At 36.0% G+C, this 19777-nt stretch overlaps 1 protein-coding gene across 4 annotated transcripts in view; it reads right to left on the bottom strand.

The window, feature by feature from the left end:
* Positions 1–19777, bottom strand: part of LOC123308260 (inaD-like protein) — a 370976-nt gene that overhangs the window by 223154 nt on the left and 128045 nt on the right. For all 4 annotated transcript variants that reach the window (XM_044890846.1, XM_044890847.1, XM_044890848.1 and 1 more), the window contains exons 16-19: positions 18551–18778; positions 12747–12845; positions 12114–12350; positions 6554–6644 (exon numbers count right to left, since the gene is read on the bottom strand). In XM_044890846.1, coding sequence (XP_044746781.1) covers positions 6554–6644; positions 12114–12350; positions 12747–12845; positions 18551–18778 — 655 coding nt within the window. The remainder of the gene's footprint in view (positions 1–6553; positions 6645–12113; positions 12351–12746; positions 12846–18550; positions 18779–19777) is intronic.

Here is a 19777-nt window from a genome sequence, read left to right as displayed (position 1 = left end):
GATTTGGCAACATGGTAGAGATGAAGTAGAAAATTTTTTTGATCAAATTAACAACAAAGAACCTACAATGAAATTTACAATCGAATTAGAGCAGGATAACAAAATTTCATTCCTAGATGTTTCAATAAAAAAGTTTTCGAATAATTTTGAAACGAGCGTATACCGAAAAAAGACATATACTAATAGATATTTGAATTTTTATTTTAATCACCAAGTAAGTGTCAAAAGAGGTATTATTAAAACACTTTATGATAGAGCTAATTTAATTTCATCTACACCCGAAATTAGAAATAATGAAGTTGACTTCATTAAATATTTTTTTAGGGATAATCAATACCCGGAAAATTTTATTGAAAAAACAATATTAAATTTAAAGAGAAAAATGACTACCCAAAATCGTAATAATGATCAGGAACAACCAACAAACCGTCAAGAACAACCAAATTTATTGAATGTAATTCCTTATGTTAATGGCCTTTCAGAAAAAATAAGAAGAATCGGTTCGAAGTTCAACATACGAACTGTTTTTAAAACGCAAAATGATTTAAGATCTATATTAACAAAAACTAAACCTTTGAACGGAAAACAAAAATCAAAAAATTGTATTTACAACATACCCTGTATTTGTGATAAAACTTATACAGGTGAAACGTCCAGACCTCTAGAAATAAGAAAACGCGAACATAAAAATAATATTAAAAATAGAGAAATTAATCGATCACAGTTCGCAGATCACATTTGTTCTAATACGGGAGACCACATGATGGATTGGGACAACACTAAAATTTTAATGACGGAACCAGACCATTATAAACGAAAGATTAAAGAGTCTACGTGTATTCTATTAGATCAAGATAATAATTTGGCAAATTGTTCGGTAGGAATAGATCATATTTGGATCAATTTACTGAAGAAGGAGCTGTCATCCGGTAATTTCAAAATTAAATGAATCAACGTTTCTATGCAGTCTCTGTTTCTATGTATTGACAATTGATGTCAAACAAAAGCCACAATTCAGAAGATTTTCGAAAATAGATTTTTCGTCTGATGAAGGAGTCTGATATAGACTTCGAAACTTTACCACTTAGAATTATAATTTCAACGTTATTTATTTTCAGTTCATTGTCAGGCAACAATTTTTTCTAGTTAATTTGCTCCTGACAAATTAGTGCAAGAATTTACGCAGGAGCAAATCGTTGATTTCATTTTTAATTGATTTTGTTTCAGAGATTGGGAGTGAAAACCCTAAAAAGTTTATGAAGAAATGTAATTCTTATTTCTGAATTTTTGTTTAGAGTTATGCGCATTTACTTCCATTTTATTATTTTGAGATCATAGCGTTCTCTAAATCGTTTTCAATTGAATAATACTAAAAATAATTTATTTCGCAGCATAAAAATCAACGTGACTATCTAGTATTGCCTGACTGAAATGGTTATTCAGAAATGAAGAGTCCTCTTTCGTTACAGTATATGCAAATTTGGTGATTCTAGATTTGCATGAGGGTTCCCCTGTACTGCGACTATGAGATTGTGCCCCTCATAAAAGCTGTTTTTGCCGCTATGTCGTCCACAGCTTGCCATCTAGTTCCAAAGTTCTAATGAAATCCAATAACTGGGATATCTTCAAAGAATTCCTCGCCACTGCAAGTGTTTCGTCCAAAGCATTTTTTGGCAAGCAGTGGAGAAGCATTCCGTCACTATACTGCATTCACATTTATTTTAGCAGTCGGTTGGCCATGAAATAATTTTCTGAAGTTTTTGTAACTAAAACGGAGTAAGGTTGGCACTCATGAAATGTCGTTAATGTCATTACGCCGTTGCCACAACTAATATCAATTTTTATTACGAAAATTCCGAAAGTGATTGAAAAAAGAGACAGGGTTTCAGGTCTTCAGGAAGTGGTATTTAGAATTCAGGTCCGCTTATTCAAATAGTTATACTCTGATATTCTAAAATCCACAATACCTCAGACGGTAGCGAACATATTCAATGTAAGAGAATTTATATAATGTTTCATCTGAATCTAAAAGACTTATATTTCAGCTGAATATTTCCAGAATCAGAAAGATTGTGAATGAAGAGGATGACAAAGAATTTTCTTATATTGGGAGACCCAAAAAGTGGTGGCATTTGAGAATTTTATGTTTGAGTCAATTAATGCGAAAAGTTTACTACAGGATTTTCGATGAATGTCATCGTAGAATAAGTTCCCGAAAATTGATTTTTCTATTTTTCATTTGACTTGTCCTATACATTGTGAATGTCTTAAGATACCAATAAATACCTAATTATTATTATTATATCAATGCATTAAGATTAACAGCCACAAATACGCGCCAGTTTTCCTGCTAATTGTTTATTCATGTGAAATTTTTGTTCAAGGTGAAGTTCATCTTGATTGAAAGTTCCTTTAATTCCTCTTACTTAATTTAACATTCTTGTAATTGTCTGTTAATTACTTCGGGAGATACCTATTCCCAACCACTGCATATATGCATTTCATCTTCGGGTTAATATTGTTGAAATCTACAACTGATGTAACGTATTCAAACTTTAGCCAAAGAAGATAACGAACATTAGTTCTCCTCAAGCTGGTGCATATATTATGATATTATACTGATCTCTTGTATTCTCCATGCAAATAACTGGATTTGTTTGTATAAACTTCATCAGATATTTTCCGAAGAGATTCGACATTGTGGTAAAATACGTAATAACAGATACTTTTACGTAAAACGGGCAACACAGCGTTGATTTAAAACCAAAAAATGTTTTGATAAGCGTCATAACCCTACATTTTCGTACTATACAGTGTGAAATGTGTCAAATTTCCATGGCCAACCGACTGTTAAAATAAAAGTGAATAGAGTATAGGTGATCTCTCTTCCCCCTCCTGTCCACATAATATGCACACGTCAGTTTCCACTAGATCCGTTTTCCTCAGTTGCTTCCTGGGGCGGCAATGCCGTGTGAAGAATCCAGTGAAGAGGCGCTGTATATTATTATGTAGGGTGATTCACCGGGATGACCTATTAGATGTTCAAGGAAAACTAATGACAATTTTATGCGGAAAATGTGCATGTAGGGGCGTAAGACGATGAACTGTCTCACTAACACTAACATATTTTCTAACCTCTGCAATTTTCGGTAATACCACTGATACCGGAAGCATCCTATCTCTTTCTTATATCAAATGGCACCCACAGTATATCTTTGCATAGTTAAATACCTGATTTGATGGCAGTTTCAATTGTATGCCCAGCACCTTGTGTAAAAACTCAACGGTTTATGCGTAATTGGGATTCTAATGAAAGAAAATGGTGAAAACGGAAGACCACACTTTTCGTTATATCTTTGCATCGAGATAGAATAATAGAGAGAAGTCATCATTCGACTAAAATGGTATCAGATCCGCCATATTGGTACGAGACTCTGACATTCATGAATTTTCTGTCAGTTTTGCGTTTTTCAGAGTTCAATTCTGGTCATATTTACAAAGTTGCGTTCATTTTCCCGATTTATATTGGACAATAAAATGGTGTCATGTTCTCTACGTAGTTGTTCCAGCAGAGACGAGGTAGATAAAAAGAAAATCAGAGGAATAACATTTCATAGATGAGAATGAGTAATAAACAGATCCGTATTCGTAATTCTTCCATTTCTATCTTGATAATCTGATGGTAAGTAGGTAAGGTATATTATTATCGTCTGAAGAAAATATTTGATATTCGATTAACTTTATTTTAACGGATTTCCCAAAGACCCACTAAGACGTGTATATCTTGGGTGAAATTTGTTAACCGAGGAATCTGGCAATCTTCGAATTATGAGGTGTTTTGTTCCAAACATTTTACAGCAGAATGTTTTGATCGGACATCACAAAGCTTAGTTCGTTTGTGACGAAATGCGGTTATATGAGGTAGGTATGAAAAATACCTACACGTTTATATGATGATTGATTTTGAGAAAGTAATTTGTTGTTGTGAAATTTTAATTTTTCCCGAATCCTGAAAGCAAGAAAAAATGAGGAATTTTACCTTATTTTGTAAAGGCTAGATATACTTTTGTATAAGAATATACTTAAATTTCTTTCCATTATAGGAGGAAGCAGTTCGACCACCAAAAATAAGAATTCTTTCTGATATTGTGATTTCACACCAAACGGAGATTATTGACGCTCTACCAACTTCTGAAACTAGTTCACAAAAAACTGACGATTTACCAAGAATTTAAAATCAAATGAGCTCTCTTATAGAGAATTCTCCCAGGAAAAGAAAATTACTCTCAATATCCATCTAAAGATGTTGTTTGGATGTTTTGACCGATAGAATACTCAGAGAATTCACCAATACAAATGTATTCTTAGATTTAGTTGAACATAGTTCAAACCAATCTGTACTGGTCACAGATATTTATTAATTGAAAGCGTTGTTTATAAATATATTATTGTAAGAAGGACATATTTAATGACAAGAAAGCGAAATGAAAAAATTTGTATGAGGCACTATAATAATGAAATTATTTTGTTTAAAGGCCGATAAATCATTTATTTTCACAAATCTATATTGTTTCCCTTTTGCTCATCTGGGTATAAACTAGTAAAAATTGTCAAATTTTATTCAAATTTCTCAAAAACCGAGTAAAAACTTTGTTTGTGTGCTCACTTTCATGAATATACCTATACAATCATCTCCTTGAAAGTTTACTTAATCCGACCCTGTTCTATCCGCCATATTGGTCCCAGACTTAGCCACGCCTAGTGGTACCGTTTTTTTCTAGCACTATTGAATCTCATAGCGTCTCCTCTCTATTCTATCTCGATGTATCTTTGCAAGCAGGTTTTTTCAAGAATACTTTACTATTTTCATGAAGGTAACATTTCATTCTCCTGACCTACTTCATTAAATGCATTATGCCACTCAATCACAGCAGGTGAATTTCTTCCCAAATTTTTCGTACCAGACGCTATGTGTGATATCTTGATGAACCTGAGTGGCGGAAGGTGAAGAAGCTAGCTGTGCCAAAGTTGGGTTGGGGTCTAGATCAACTCAACTGAAGAATCGAACGAAATATGATGGATGTGATTTTCAATAGAACGGAAACGAAGATACTGGTATGAAGTTTCGACTCGAGCAGTCAGAAGACGAAGGAAGAGTCTGTGGATTGCTATTTTCAACAACAAGTGTGCTGCAGAGAGGGATATCCTTCAACCAGTGTGCTCGGGGACCAAACGTCTGAAGGAGGGGGCAGTGTAATGCCGACCACAGACTTCTTTCTTCTCCATCCGTTCGTACCGCCGCGATTGGAACCGTCGACTGTGATCGAATTCCTGTTCTGCACACACACTTGAGAAAATCCTATCAATTATTGTCATGAAGAGGAAACATCTTTTAGCAGTCACGGTCGTGATAACTGTGTTAAATAAAAATAAAAAAGCCAAGAAATACCCAGTACAAATTAATGAAATCCATAATAAATTGTTTGTTTGCTGTCTTCTTATCCATCTCAGTTGAAATTACTAAATAAAATTATAAACAAACAGAACGAAATGAAGGATAGAAGCGACATGTTTTCCGCTATTGAAAAATAACCATCGATTGTGAACGAAATCCCCACACACTGTCGACTTGGAACGAGAACCGATGAAGCGTCCGAAGCGTCGTTCCAAAAATTAAGCTCCGACAGATATTCAAACCGACGATTCGGCACGATGGTTCTTCACCACACACATCGGTTTTTGGCGCTTTTAGCCGACTTTACATCCGAATCCCCTGAATACGTCCCTCTGCGACAGCCTCTCGAGTAGCTCTCAGCTACTCTGAAACATTCTCGAACAGGGACGTATCGATATAAAAGGTACGCGCGGTGTATAACGAAGCAGTTAGTTTTCTGAATACAGTCGAGTGAACATTGCATACCGAAGAGTTACAAAGTGCAAACTGGTGGAATTAAATTAGTGACTTTGTAAATATATTAGAGTCAGTATTTGTACTTGAATTAGTGAAGTGGGTAGTGGGTAGATTAATTAAACATTAACAAAGAAGACAATTTGATTAACGCAGAAAATGTTACAATACCGTTGTTCGCAGTTTAATGTAGATTATTTTCTTTTATAACACAAATCACGCTAAACCGCATAGTTTTCGAGATATTCGAGGAAAAGGTAAAAACTACTGAGTTTTCAACTTACACCCGCCTCCTCTTCCAAACACGAAGCTCAAAATGGTGAGACTATACCCAATAATAAAAGGACTGTGTCGAACAATTTGGGGCTGCACAGAAGGTTTGTGGATGTTAGGGCATTTTTTTATTAATTATAGCGTAGTAATTGTAATATAATAAGTGTGACGTCCTCGCCTAAATAAAATCAGATCAGGACAGCAATTATTAGGTAAAACACTAATTTGTTGCTCATATAATGTGGACATTTTTGTTAATATACTTCCGAGTAGAAACTCTCATTCAACATGTACATGACCTCAAGGGCTTATGAAGAACCAATAAAATTTTTAACTCTCTCTATAATGTAATTTATGTTAAAAGAAACTCACTTGTTGTATATCCGAAATCATCCTCTTGTTCCGGGTCGTTTGCGATTTCTTCTTTGGTCCTTTTGACATTGCCGGCGCTCGCACGATCGATCTGAAATAAAGATTATAATATGAACAAAACAATTTTTTTAGATAGAATCAACTAAGGATAATAAAAAGACACATGTTCCAACATCAAATTCGTGATCAACAGCTGTGAAATTCATTTTATCGAATGCATGCATTTGAAGTATTGTAGGAGCACAATAAGCCATGAATGTCGACCTGATAACAGATATTCATTGTCTTCAACTCTTCAGTTATACTCCAGATCCAGTACTTTTTCCAGGGTTTTCGTAATGAAAACCCTGAAAAGGGTACTGGACGAACACGTCAGAGAGGTGATTCTGAGAAAACATTCCCTTAATGCCCAACAGTATGCATACCAGAGAGATGAATCTACGGATCTTGCCCTCAGCAACCTTGTCCGCAAGATCTCCGAGTTTGTCAATTTCATAGAGACTTCGGTAACTGCCTTTCTGGATATCGAAGGTGCCTTTAACGCTACCCTCACTAAGTCTCAGCCTTCTGGTTGATGATCTAATGGCTATCATCAGCTCACTTGACGTATACGTTCAAGCATATGCGGATGATATTGTTTTACCATCTCATTTGTCCTTTAGGAATCACTAATTGTACTTGGTATGGGGGCGAGCAGTTGGGCGATAACCCTTACAAAACCATGATTGTGCCCCTCATTAGGAGGAGAAAATTCCTCCTACTCTCTACGAAGGGTCAATTCTACTTGCAAAAGGAGCCAAATATCCTGAATAAAAAGTGTTGGGTCCATTCAAATGACCCGCCTAAATCGACCGGAAGCTACTACAGCGACCGCCAACCGAGTATCCGGGAAACTGTTCCTACAAGAGGAAACAAGGCAATCGAGAACATACCTCCCTAGGCGAAGCACACGCGTGGTTACTACGCGTCGGCGTAGTTCGCAAACTGCGTAACTCCACATTTGGGTTAAAATAAGATTTTTATATCATTTGATTGATATGAATAGAGCGCATGTGCTGGAATAGTTTCTATCTCCGAAATCCTACTGCTTCATTCAGTATCCGCGAATAAGATAACCTCGTAATTCCACCTCAACAAATTCTGCAACAGCAAAGTGCGCATATCCAGATATCCATTTGTTGTTGCATACATTGCACATGTGTTAACGGATTTGTATGAATATTTGAGGTATTTTGAGTGATTCCTGTTTTATATAAATATTGTTAGTACGTAAGTAATATATTTAGTGTTCCGAAATATCATTTTCATGAAAGAATTATTCTTCTATTATGTTCAAATCAATCATTTCCATGAGTATTGGAGATACGCGGTATTCCAATATACAGTTCAGTAGTAAACACATGCAGAGATTGGGAGATACGCACTTTTCCATATACATTTCTTTTACAGAATAATTATGTCTCGCCGGGTGGATAAAATATTTGAGGCATTGAGGAATGCCGAAAATAGTATCCAAGAATGTATGGATAATGAAAGTGATGATCCAGCTACAGTTATACAAAAGGCTGAAATAATATTTGCAAACGTGGAAGGTAAATTTTGCTACTGTTGTGTGTGTAAGTTTTTGAAACGTTTCACATTATTCAAGGATATTTGGAGAACGACTTTCAAGAACTACTCTCTGAAACAACTGTCCATCCCTCTACATCTGCCATCTCCAAAGAACCTCCAATTTTTAATGAACTCGATAACAGGAATGCTCGTGATGGAAGTACAGTTAATTCAGGAGAAAGCAGCAATGATTCGGATTTTCAGCTTAATTCGGAAGATTCTGATAGTTCTGAATCGCCTGAAAATATTCCGAATATACTGAGTGATATAACAAATGAGAATGAAACTCAGGATATATGTATAAAAAAACGGTCTTCAAAACAAGAAGTAGATAAGAACACCTGGGATAAAAATAAAAAGAGTTTGAATAGAGAAAAAGGAAAATCCTATAAAGGAAAGAAAAAGGAGAATGGAAAATGGAGATACGACTTAATGAAAGAACCTAGATCAATGAAGGGGAGTTGCAACTGTAAGTTGAGTCAGAATGGAAAATCCGCCCTAATGTGCTCTAAAATTACCGAAACTGAAAGAAGAAAAATATTTGACGACTTCTGGAAATGCACATGCTCAGAAAAAAAGATGTTCGTGAGAAACCATGTATGTGTTCAAGGAAAATCCAGAAAACGGAGTCTGAATGAAGTGTCGAGAAGAACGTTTTCAAACACATTCTTCTTAGGATCCCCCAGAATGAGAGTTTGTAGAACGATGTTTCTAAATACCCTTGGCGTAAAAGAATGGGTTGTGAAGAAATGGGCCAAGGACGGTATCAAAGAACCTATACGACAGCAACAGAAAGCTGAAAACGACCTTAAACAGATTCAAATATTCTTCGATTCTTTGCCTAAAATGGAGTCTCATTATTGTAGAGCTTCAACCTCGAAGCTCTATCTTGAACCAATCTGGACTAATAAGAGTCAGTTGTACCGATTCTACAAATCTGATTTCTGCAAGAATCAGAACCAAAAAGCCATATCGATAGCGACTTTTCACAAAGAATTCGACAGAAATAAACTATCTTTATATAGACCAAAGAAAGATCTTTGTGATATATGTGTGTCATTTCAAACAGGGAATATCTCAGAGAATAAATATAATGAACACATCAAATCAAGAGACGAGGCAAGAGCCGAAAAAAGTAATGACAAATCATCACAGAATGATGTTTTCACCATGGATCTACAATCAGTTCTGCTGTGTCCAAAGTCAACTGTTTCTGCACTCTATTACAAAACCAAACTTATTGTTCATAACTTCACAGTTTATGATATTAAACGCCAAAAAGGATTTTGCTATTTATGGAACGAGTCTGAAGGTGGGTTAACAAGTAATGAGTTCACCAGTAGTATCATTCATTTTCTAAAGAATCACATTGAAATGTTCAATTTGAAAGAAAGAAATTCCGAAGGAATCCAAATCATATTGTGGAGTGACGGTTGCGGATACCAAAATCGGAACTCTACCCTAGCAAATGGCCTATTGAACTTTTCCTTAGAGACTGGTATAACTGTAATCCAAAAGTATTTACAAAAAGGACACACACAGATGGAAGTCGATAGTATGCATTCAGTAATTGAGCGACAAATTCGAAACAAAAAGATTAATATTCCTGCAGACTACGTAAATATTTGCAAAACTGCTTGTCATAAAAATCCTTATCATGTTGAATATCTCACTCATGAGTTCTTCAAAAAATATGATAACTTGTAGGCAGTAAAATCTATAAGACCTGGTAAAGCTGCTGCCGGTGCACCTGTAGTCACTGACCTTAAGGCACTGAAATATTGCAAAAATGGTATATTTTTCAAACTTAGTCATACTGAAGATTGGCAATCATTACCCATTCGACTGAATATTAAAAATATCGCGCCAATTAATTCCTGTGACTTGCCCCGACTTCATTCAACAAGGCTAAAAATACAAGCAGAAAAATTCAAACACCTACAGATGCTGAAAAATGTCTTAGAACGTGATTATCACGATTTCTATGATAATATACCCCATTTTTGAATAATAAATGTTGAAAAATTTGTAGTGCGCAACTGAGATTTCATTGATTTCATTCGAATAAAGTATTTTCCCCTATTGCGTTCAGTTCAATTGGACCTGAAGAAAAACCTGTATCTCCAAATTGTTGATAAAATTTGATCGAGAAAAATGCCTAACTCCCTTTTTTCGTTTGTTATTATCCAATATTGAAAATTTTGAAGAGTACTCTGGTTATTAAATGTTCTTTTGATGATAACTAGGTAGGCAGTATGAAATTATTTACATAGAACTGGTAGAAAATGAAAAAATTGGTTTTTCACGTTTCCTGACAAGTAATAGGATTTGGAGTTACGCATTCTGAGAATTAAGCCGACGTACGGCTGTTCACATTATGTTACCTCGGGCTACATCTTACTAAATGTGTAGAGACAATAGAATAAACGTGTAGATTCCACCGCAGTTTCCGCTGTGACCGCTCGGCGGCAGACAGGGTCAGAATTGGCTCTCTCTATCTCAAGCTGATAGACACCAAGAATCATTACCTTTCTCACATCATCTCTTTCCTTAGATGGTACTGGAGGGAGAAGTTTTTGTACCATAATAGATCGCTTTGGTCAAGGTGGCAGGTCTGGTGTGCCCGACAAACTCGGCCAACAATCTGTATGTAATCTATATACTCCAGAGAATAAAATAAATCAACTTCGTGAAGACCAAAACGTGAAGAAATTTCCAGTTGATGGAACCGGTACCACTTCAATTCGTTAAAAAACAAACATTTCCGGTGTTATGTGTTTGGATCAAATGAAAATGTGGATAAATTCATCTGAAAATTCGACTCATCAAAATCTTGAATTTATTTTGAATGTTTCTGCATCAATTTTCATCTAGACACCAACAAATTGAAAGTCCGAAAGTCCAAATTTCAATAACAATTGATGAATTTGCGAAGAAAACCAAACAAATATTGAGTTTTTAAAAGAATAACTCAAATTGAAGTAAAAAAGCGTGGGGTACAATGAACTGAATTTTCCTAATTACTCTTCTCTCTCTGTCTGTCCCTTATATACAAAGCACCTTTATCGTTACTGAAATTTGAATTATTCTGCTAAAGAATCGATCTTTATTTGCTCCCAATTGCAAATTGATCAATTATTTATAATTGATATTTGGACTCATTTTTCTCTTTTTAGTTCGAAAGGTTGCTGTACCTAACTTGTTTTCTAATTTTTTTTAAATTATAATCTATTTTAAATTAACTTCTTCACAATTGTACCTATTGAGTATGCTACGCCACTGCTAACGAACCAACTTCTGTCAGTAAGTTAGACATTGCCATCTTCTGACTCTGTTTTGAACTGAATTATACCTTTTTGCTATATCTTCTTGGTATGAACAGATGCGAGAGACAATTGATATTTCATACTCCACAAAAAAAGGCTTACAAGATTCCCGAAGATCAAGCCCGTTATCATACTATGAATACGTTTCTGAGTCATTTATTCCCGGGCGAAATCAACACAGCAACCCCACAAGATAAATTTGTAGGCAAGATAATTATACACTTAGCTTTATGAATTTTAAATTAAGTTTATTTTATTAATGTTATGTGTTCAATAACTCTTTAGGTGAACGTGAAATTATTGATGATAGAGATTATGAATAATCGAGATTATGGATTCATCCCAAATTATGCCACATAAAAATCTCATTCTTTTCATGAATGCATTCGTCAAGTAATCATCGAAATTCCGATATATTTCGGCCAAAGGCTATCAGCCTTGTGATGCTCCAGATGAGCATCAAAGTGCGAAATTTCCCATCGATAGATACAAAATTAACAAAAATATATAAGGAGGCGTATGACAAGCACCTTGTTAACAACTTTCATTGATGCTCGAATAAAACATCTTTCTCAGTGACGTAATTGATTGAATCAAAATCACCTTGTTGGCGGAGCACTCACCTGTTGTCCAGCTGCAGACATAGTTCTTCCTTCCAGTAGCCTTGAGTCATCATCTTCATCCTCACTGTCACTGGAATGTGTTTCATCATTTGGCAGAGGAGTGGCAGGCCTTTGGTAATTCTGTATTGGTTCGGGAGTGACTGATATACTAGGTGGTTCAGATTCTTCCCCAATGCTCAAGTCATTCAATCTTCTATTTTCTGATCCATTCTCATTAACTGCATTCAACAAGATGTCCTTGAAAAAAAAGGGTCATCAAAATTGCCATAGTAGATATTGCTTTATAATTAATATTAGAGTTAAATATTCCGCTCTCACAAAACTTTATGAACGACGGGACTAAGAGACTCGCGCACGCGACTCTAGACGAGACGGGACAAGGGGCCACTAGACGAGACTACAGTCTTATTGGCGAGACGAGACGAGACATTAGTAGGGTCGCGTCTCGTTGGTCTCGTGGGCATCACTACAGAAACAAGAAACAAGGAAATATTTTAGATTTTTTCGTCATTCCATCCCGAATATCAGTCCACTTGTCTTCAAACGACCGAAACACTTGTATGTTTAGGTATAGAAACGCCTATATATGGAAGCACACTATATCAAAAATGAAGTAAATTATAGAGAGCTCACCTCATTGAATTCGTCAGAAAAGGTTACTGGAATATTTGTACTAACAGGTGAAGCAATTGGAGTTGGATCATCACTTGGATTCGAATCGTCATTTTCTATCTGAAAAAAAAAAGAAATTGTTGATTTTTGACCATTATGTTGCTTATCTTTTCTTCATTCGGTATATTTGCCAAAAGTCTTCAAAATATCATTCTACACTAAAGAAAAATGAGCTCCATATTCCATTTGGTTAACATTCAACAGGAATGTAGGAATAGCTCAACTTTAATTAATTGCGCAAGTTTGGCTACAGAATGATTTCATCGACCAATTTAATATTCAACTCCATTTGAGTGGAACAGTTGCAGTTGTGAATTGAGAGTAGTCTGGTCATCACTGCCTTTGAGGATATTAGCGCATAGCTGTGTCCACCTTTTGCAGTACTGATTTTCTTTACTTTGAATACTTCTTCCATGATGGCGGTGAAATGGCGAAGAGTTGAGAATGAAATATGTAGTCTAAGCCTAGTTGCACACACACCGATTTTGGACGGCCCGAAATAAAATCGGCCGATATTTTATCGGCAGCAGTTGCTAGCACACTAATCGGATTTTTACCGTCCAAACGATTAGCCAACTAAAGTCGACTGAAATGGTTGATAAAAAACATTGAACTCAAGAAAGTACTCCTTTTTGAGTTCAATGGTAAACAATAGGTGCTTGTACAAAAGTGTACTTAGTCACGTACGCCACTTCATCCCGATATTGCCGGTATTGGACGGTTTCTCACCGGCATTTTACCGTCACCGATCAGTGGTCGGCGTATGTGCAAGGTTCCGTTCCCACACGTGGTTCACTATTGGAATTTGGACGACCGATTTAAAATCGGCCGTCCAAAATCGGTGTGTGTGCAACACTAACAACAGGCTAAAGGTTATTTTGATTCCCCAGGGGTGGCACAGCTAATTATGAAAACAAGTGACTCACCAATCTGCCGATTGCTGAGTAACTTATTATACGAGGATGGTACGTCAAACTTGGCCATTAAATACAGAAGAGCTTCCATCAATATTTGCAACATAAAACTCAGCATATAGTTCGTTAGAACGTGTATTTTGGAGAGGTTGATACCTAGGTTTTGTTACTTCGAACTATCTAAGAAGCTGAATGACGAAGAAACTTGGAATGTTAGAAAGAAATTCCTGAGAGAAAGATTCACTATACCGAACTTAGAAACAGTTACTTGTTATTGGAAAACATGATTAAAAATCTAGACAGCGTGAACAATCGCGAACACAGACGGATTATCGAGGAGACTGGGTATGGAGTGGAGACTTTGAGAATCTGGAAAACTGGCATTTCCAAGAAAAAATTAGATCGACTACGAATGGAGAAGGTAAAGATTCAAAATGAGGAAAGGATATTACAACCAGACCCCCCTTTCAACTTCCACCCGAATACAAAAAATTTGTCATCAATACATTTTTCTGAGAGGGAAATGCAGATCTTGGACATGGGACTAAAACATTCTATACCTAACCCATCTAACGAACGTTTGGAAGCATTTGCAGTAAATGTGGACGCCATATTGGAGAAATCGACCTTACACATAGACAGCAACAATGAAATTCGAGCACATTGTGAAAGCCATTTCCTCAATGAGAGGAGGAGAACATTTAAGCAAGATAAAGAAACGAGGGAAAACATGAGAGTGGTCAATAACATTAAGAAGAAGATTAGAGACAATAATTTAACAGTGGTGAAGGCAGATAAAGGATCATGTATGGTAATCTTAAAAAGGAAACTTTACATCGATAAGGTAGAAGAATTTATGAATGAGAATGGATTCGTGAAATTAAATATAAACCCCACTTCACGTCTTATCAACAAAGTGAAGAACTTTAAAGTTTTTAAAAAGTTTGAAGATAATTTTGGTAAATATAGGAATTTGATTCTCCGAAACCCAAAAGTCCCCAAGTTATACGGTCTTCCTAAATTCCATAAAGATAATATACCTATAAGATCCGTTGTGAGCTACATAAACACACCTGTTTACTAAATAAGCAAGTTCCTAAGTGACAAATTAAAAGATTGAGCAGAGTTCAAACGCACTTATAGTAAAAAGAATAGTAGTCAATTAGCAGAGTGTAACGGATTTTCCTCGGTGTTCTCGAGCGCCAGCTATTCTTTAAGGGAGAATAGCAAACCTACCCTGGTAGCTACTAGCCGAAGACAAGGTTCCTCGGTGTCTGGGGTGTCAGCGACAACCAGTGAAAGTCAAAATCAACGCACACAAATTATATTTGTCGACTCTTACAAGGAAACACAAATGGCACTATTATAAAATTCGTACAGTGAAAGACTCGAGATCAGTGAATTTACAGGGCAAAAAGGAAGAAATGAAACGCGATCCGATCTCAAAAGTTATACGGGGGTTTACGGACTTGTTCGCCAGCCAGATCCTAAGACGCACACTTAACGGACAGATATCGGACTTCAGCCAGGTAAGGGGATGAAAAATTACGACACAGAGTTACGACGGCTCACCCTTAGGCGCGTTCGGCACTCCCCGGGTATCCACACCAGCAGAATGCCTCCCTAACCGTAGGGGTGAACACGGGAACGAGATAAAAAGACGGAAAATGAGGAAAGGGTGCGCCACCCCAAAGTGCCTTCGGTACCCCCCGGGTATCCACACCAGCAGGGTACTTTAATGACAGTAGGGGTGGAACTCAGACTGCGGTACAGGAATGGGAAAGATAGGAGCTGAAGTTCCAACAGTGAATAATAAAAAAAACGGAGTGTCGTCTTACCTCTGGGCTATATTCGGCCACTAGCACTCGTGAAACTCGACAAAAAATCGCCCCAACTGTGGTGAAGGAGAAAATAAAAAAATAGAAGAATTTGAACTCTAAGAAAACAAAACCCCAAAAAAAAAGTCTCCTAAAAAATTCCAAGGGACGGCACTAAGTAAGTAAGTCGGCGATCAGGAAATAAATCTCAAGTGAACAATCGGTGAATTAATCGTAAGTCAAGTCGACGGTCAGGCAATAAATCTTAAGTGGAGTGACCTGCGGGGGAACATCTGATTTTATACCCACAGGGGGGGTGCGGAAATCAGATGTGCCCCGACAGTCGAAATTCGGTAATTTTGCGTCGATGAAAACGTCTTAATTTCGACTTATCTGTGCTAGCGAACAAAAAACACGGTTATCTTCCAATTCAGGATGTTTTATACGGTGCGACATCGTTTTTCAGACTGAAAACGGAATAAAAACGGTGCGAAATGTTTACAATTCCGAACGATGTCGGAATCCCGAATTGGAAATTTGAAAATATTTATCGGAAAATTAATTCAAAAACATATTATAATTATTTAAGAATGAAAACTAAAAGAATTATTCTTAAATGAGGGGTAGGTTTCAAAACTACCTTCTCGTTACAAGTGTCATTGAAGAACTTACAGATTCCAGAGGGTGCTAAACTAATTTCCCTTGATACTAAAAACCTATGTACTTCTATCCCTCCAGATGAATATATTACACTGTTAGACAAAAAGCTGACAGAGAAAAATGTATGTCCTGAATTGAAAAAGGATATAAACCTTTTCAAACTACCCTTAGAACAAAACTTCTGCCAATTCAACAATGGAATATATAAACTTGAAAAGGGTTTACCAATGGGTGCACCTCCATCATCACTGACGGCAGAAAGTTTTATGTATCATTTGGAGGAAATATTATTTAATTTGAGAACTCCCATAATACGTCACATTTTCAAGTACTACAGATATGTGGATGATATTTTGAATATATTTACAGATAGCATACAGATCATATTTGGGTTTTTTGGAGTTATTCAACACACTACATAAAAACATTCATTTCACATTGGAGATTGGTTTCAACAAGATCAATTTTCTAGATTTGACACTGACCTTGGAAGAGGATAGAATATCTGTGGATATATATAGAAAAGAATCCCAAACAGTAGCAATAATAAATGAAAGCTCGAACCACCCTGCTTACCACAAATTTGCTGCCCTCAACACCTACTTACACAGACTATTAAGTGTACCATTGAGTAGAGAGAATTTCGATAAAAAGTTGGAGATAATCAAGTATATCGCTTACAAAAATGGTTACAAATCAAATGTGGTGGACCGGCTGTTGATGAGGAAGTTCATAAAATTACACAACGATGGTATATCCTCTAGGAATAATAAACAACCAATGAAGAGATTGTCACTACCATTTTAGGGTAAGATATGTTATACCATTGCGAAGATGTTGAGAAGACACAACATAGACATAGTGTTCAAGGCCAACAACTGCCTTTGCAACCATTCGCTAAATTGTAAGGACAAGACTCCAAAATTGGAAAAGAACGGTGTGAAGAAGCTTAACTTTAAGACATGTGATAAGTTTTATATAGGAAAAACTTTAAGAGCCTTAGGCACTAGGATAGCCGAACATATAAGGAACTACAACGACAAAAGTTCCTTCGGAAAACAAGTTTACAACCATGACTTTGATAAGGACGAAAATGTCGAACTTCTGCACAGCTTGGATAGTGGTAACCAACATGACTTGATGGAGATATATGAGATTGCGAAAAATTTAAAATTGTATCCCAACAATTGCCTGTACTATCATCCCATTTTCGAGAGTCTGATATAACATTGTTTGTTTTTATATATTGATATTCGGAACGTTGTTATTATATATGTCAGATGTCATGTCGTGTATTGATACTTTGTGAATTGTCAAATACGTCAAATATCCGACGCTGTCAATGTAGTTTATAGATGTTTCTAGTAAAGAAAGATTTTATTGTGTCTGAACTTAAATTGACCGAAAAAATGTTGTTCAATCCTCTTAATATTGTGAAAAACGAAAGCTGAATGATACACACCTCTATTATTTCATGCTTACATAGCTCCTGAAGATGCCCTAACCAGGCGAAACATGTAGAGCAGATATTGCAATAAAGTATCCATTAATGTACAAAATAGTTTTTATTTTATCATTATGAGAAGTTCAAATGGCTATATCTTTTTATCAGGGCCGAATCAGAAAAAATGGTATTGGAAAAAAGTGTTTCTTTTGACTTCAAGAATCTACTGTTAAAATATTTGTACGAGTCAAAGATACACACTGTAAATTTTTGAAAAAATTGCTAAAGAAGCAACGATTTCTGATGGTTAAACGTTTCCATACGAAATATGAGGAATCTGATGCAAAAGTTTATTTCGAAATTCATGCATGTGGCTTCCTACATTTTCTTATTTTGCACTCTAACGGCACTCCCCTGATTGAACTATACCATAGATTAACTGTTCAATTAATCTATGAAATATACGAACTAGGGGTATTTCGACGCCCATTACCATCTCACAATAATTCATAGAGAACCTGTCGTCCTTGTCTATTTGCATAGATCATAATTGCAACCCCAACAGTGGAAAGACGGAGTTGCCCATAATCGCACCATGATCTGTACGATGCTTTATCAGTTCATCAGTCTCTCTAGCCACACAGGCCACCCTTAAGATGATTAGTTTGTTGAATGTAGTTCATATCATAATAATGGGAGATCGCCAGGCTGTTTTTGATTTCATTATCCACCAAACGCTCATATTGAGAATTATTTACTCGAAGAGTAATGAAAAAAGAAGTAGACCGCCATTTTCAAATATCTCCCATGTTTCAAATGACAAACTCCTTCTACAAACTCTATTTATTTTCAAGGCATTAGGCTGATTGTATAGAGATTCCAAAATAAAAAAAGCAGCGGTAAGAAGCTAATGTTGAGATATAAACTCACCCAAGGTATCAGAGACTGGATAACAAATGTTACTGGATTCTTTGCATTTCTTATAATTTGTACGGCTTCTTCATGAGACTTCTGATCTAAGCTCACCCCATTGACTTCTAAAATTCTGTCGCCAGTTTTGAACTTTCTGGTTTTACCAGCTGGACTATTCTGCACCACACTTTTGACGAATATTCCAAGGGTGGTATTCCCGTTGTTGTCTTGAGCTCTTAGATCGACCTGAAATAAAAAGAATTCAATAGCAATCACAAATCCATTCAAAAACAATGAATTTTTCTCGGACTCCGATAAAGGGGTTTATTTGTGCATTGTCTATTGATAATTAGCTCATGGTATCAAAGTTTTATAATCAATACTTACATTTCTTCCTCAGAGTAAAATTCTGTTTTTTTTATTTATTTATTATGTTGATATCGGTTCAAAAAAATGTATATAAATAAAGGTTGTAACGGTTATGTGGATAGGCAGAGGTAGACCATATATGCATGGCCACTAGACTACCAGATTTCAATCCTGTCGATTATTTCGTTCGGGGATATTTGAGATCCTCAGTAAGGTTATACGTCTGAGATTGGAAGTGAGGTATGGACCACATACCTTATTACTCTATCTTCAACTGCATTCATTCGGAGGGAAAGGTGCCAATAATAAAAGAATGTATAGTTTCTTTAGTTTCTTATGTAATAATTTGTCAATTATATTTATATCAAAACCATTTTTTCTGCTATCTGTTTGAATTTATAAAGTTCTTTATTATAATTTTCTATACTTAGTGGAATCTCAATCAATCTTTTCAAAAGAATATTGAAGGTGTCAATTTATGGTTCCAGTGATGTCTAGACGATATATGTATCTAGTGAGACATCAGTATTCCTACTCCGGCTCCTTCATAGATGAATCGTCTAGACATCACTTTTGGAATTTAGCAGTATAGGGTTTCCTTCCCTTAATCGACTTGAAGCACTCGATGATGGTTAATTTATTGTACTTATGGTCTATTTATGGGTGTGAAACCAGCCACGATTTCTCTCATCCAAGGTTACAATCTGGCAACGCCGCGCTCTACAGAGAACTGTATTTTTCAATACGTATACATTTTTGCAGTTCTGAAGGAGATTTTGATTTGCGTTGCGTTTAAGGAACTTGAGAGTTTCAAATCATGCGTTCGATGTGCGTTCTTAGAAATGGGTTAAATTGATTAGATATTAGATATAACAT

Source organism: Coccinella septempunctata, chromosome 2 (assembly GCF_907165205.1).
Source record: "Coccinella septempunctata chromosome 2, icCocSept1.1, whole genome shotgun sequence".
Lineage (NCBI taxonomy): Eukaryota > Metazoa > Arthropoda > Insecta > Coleoptera > Coccinellidae > Coccinella > Coccinella septempunctata.
The sequence above is the reverse complement of the archived record's forward strand: the minus strand, read 5'-3'. Positions and strand labels throughout refer to the sequence as shown.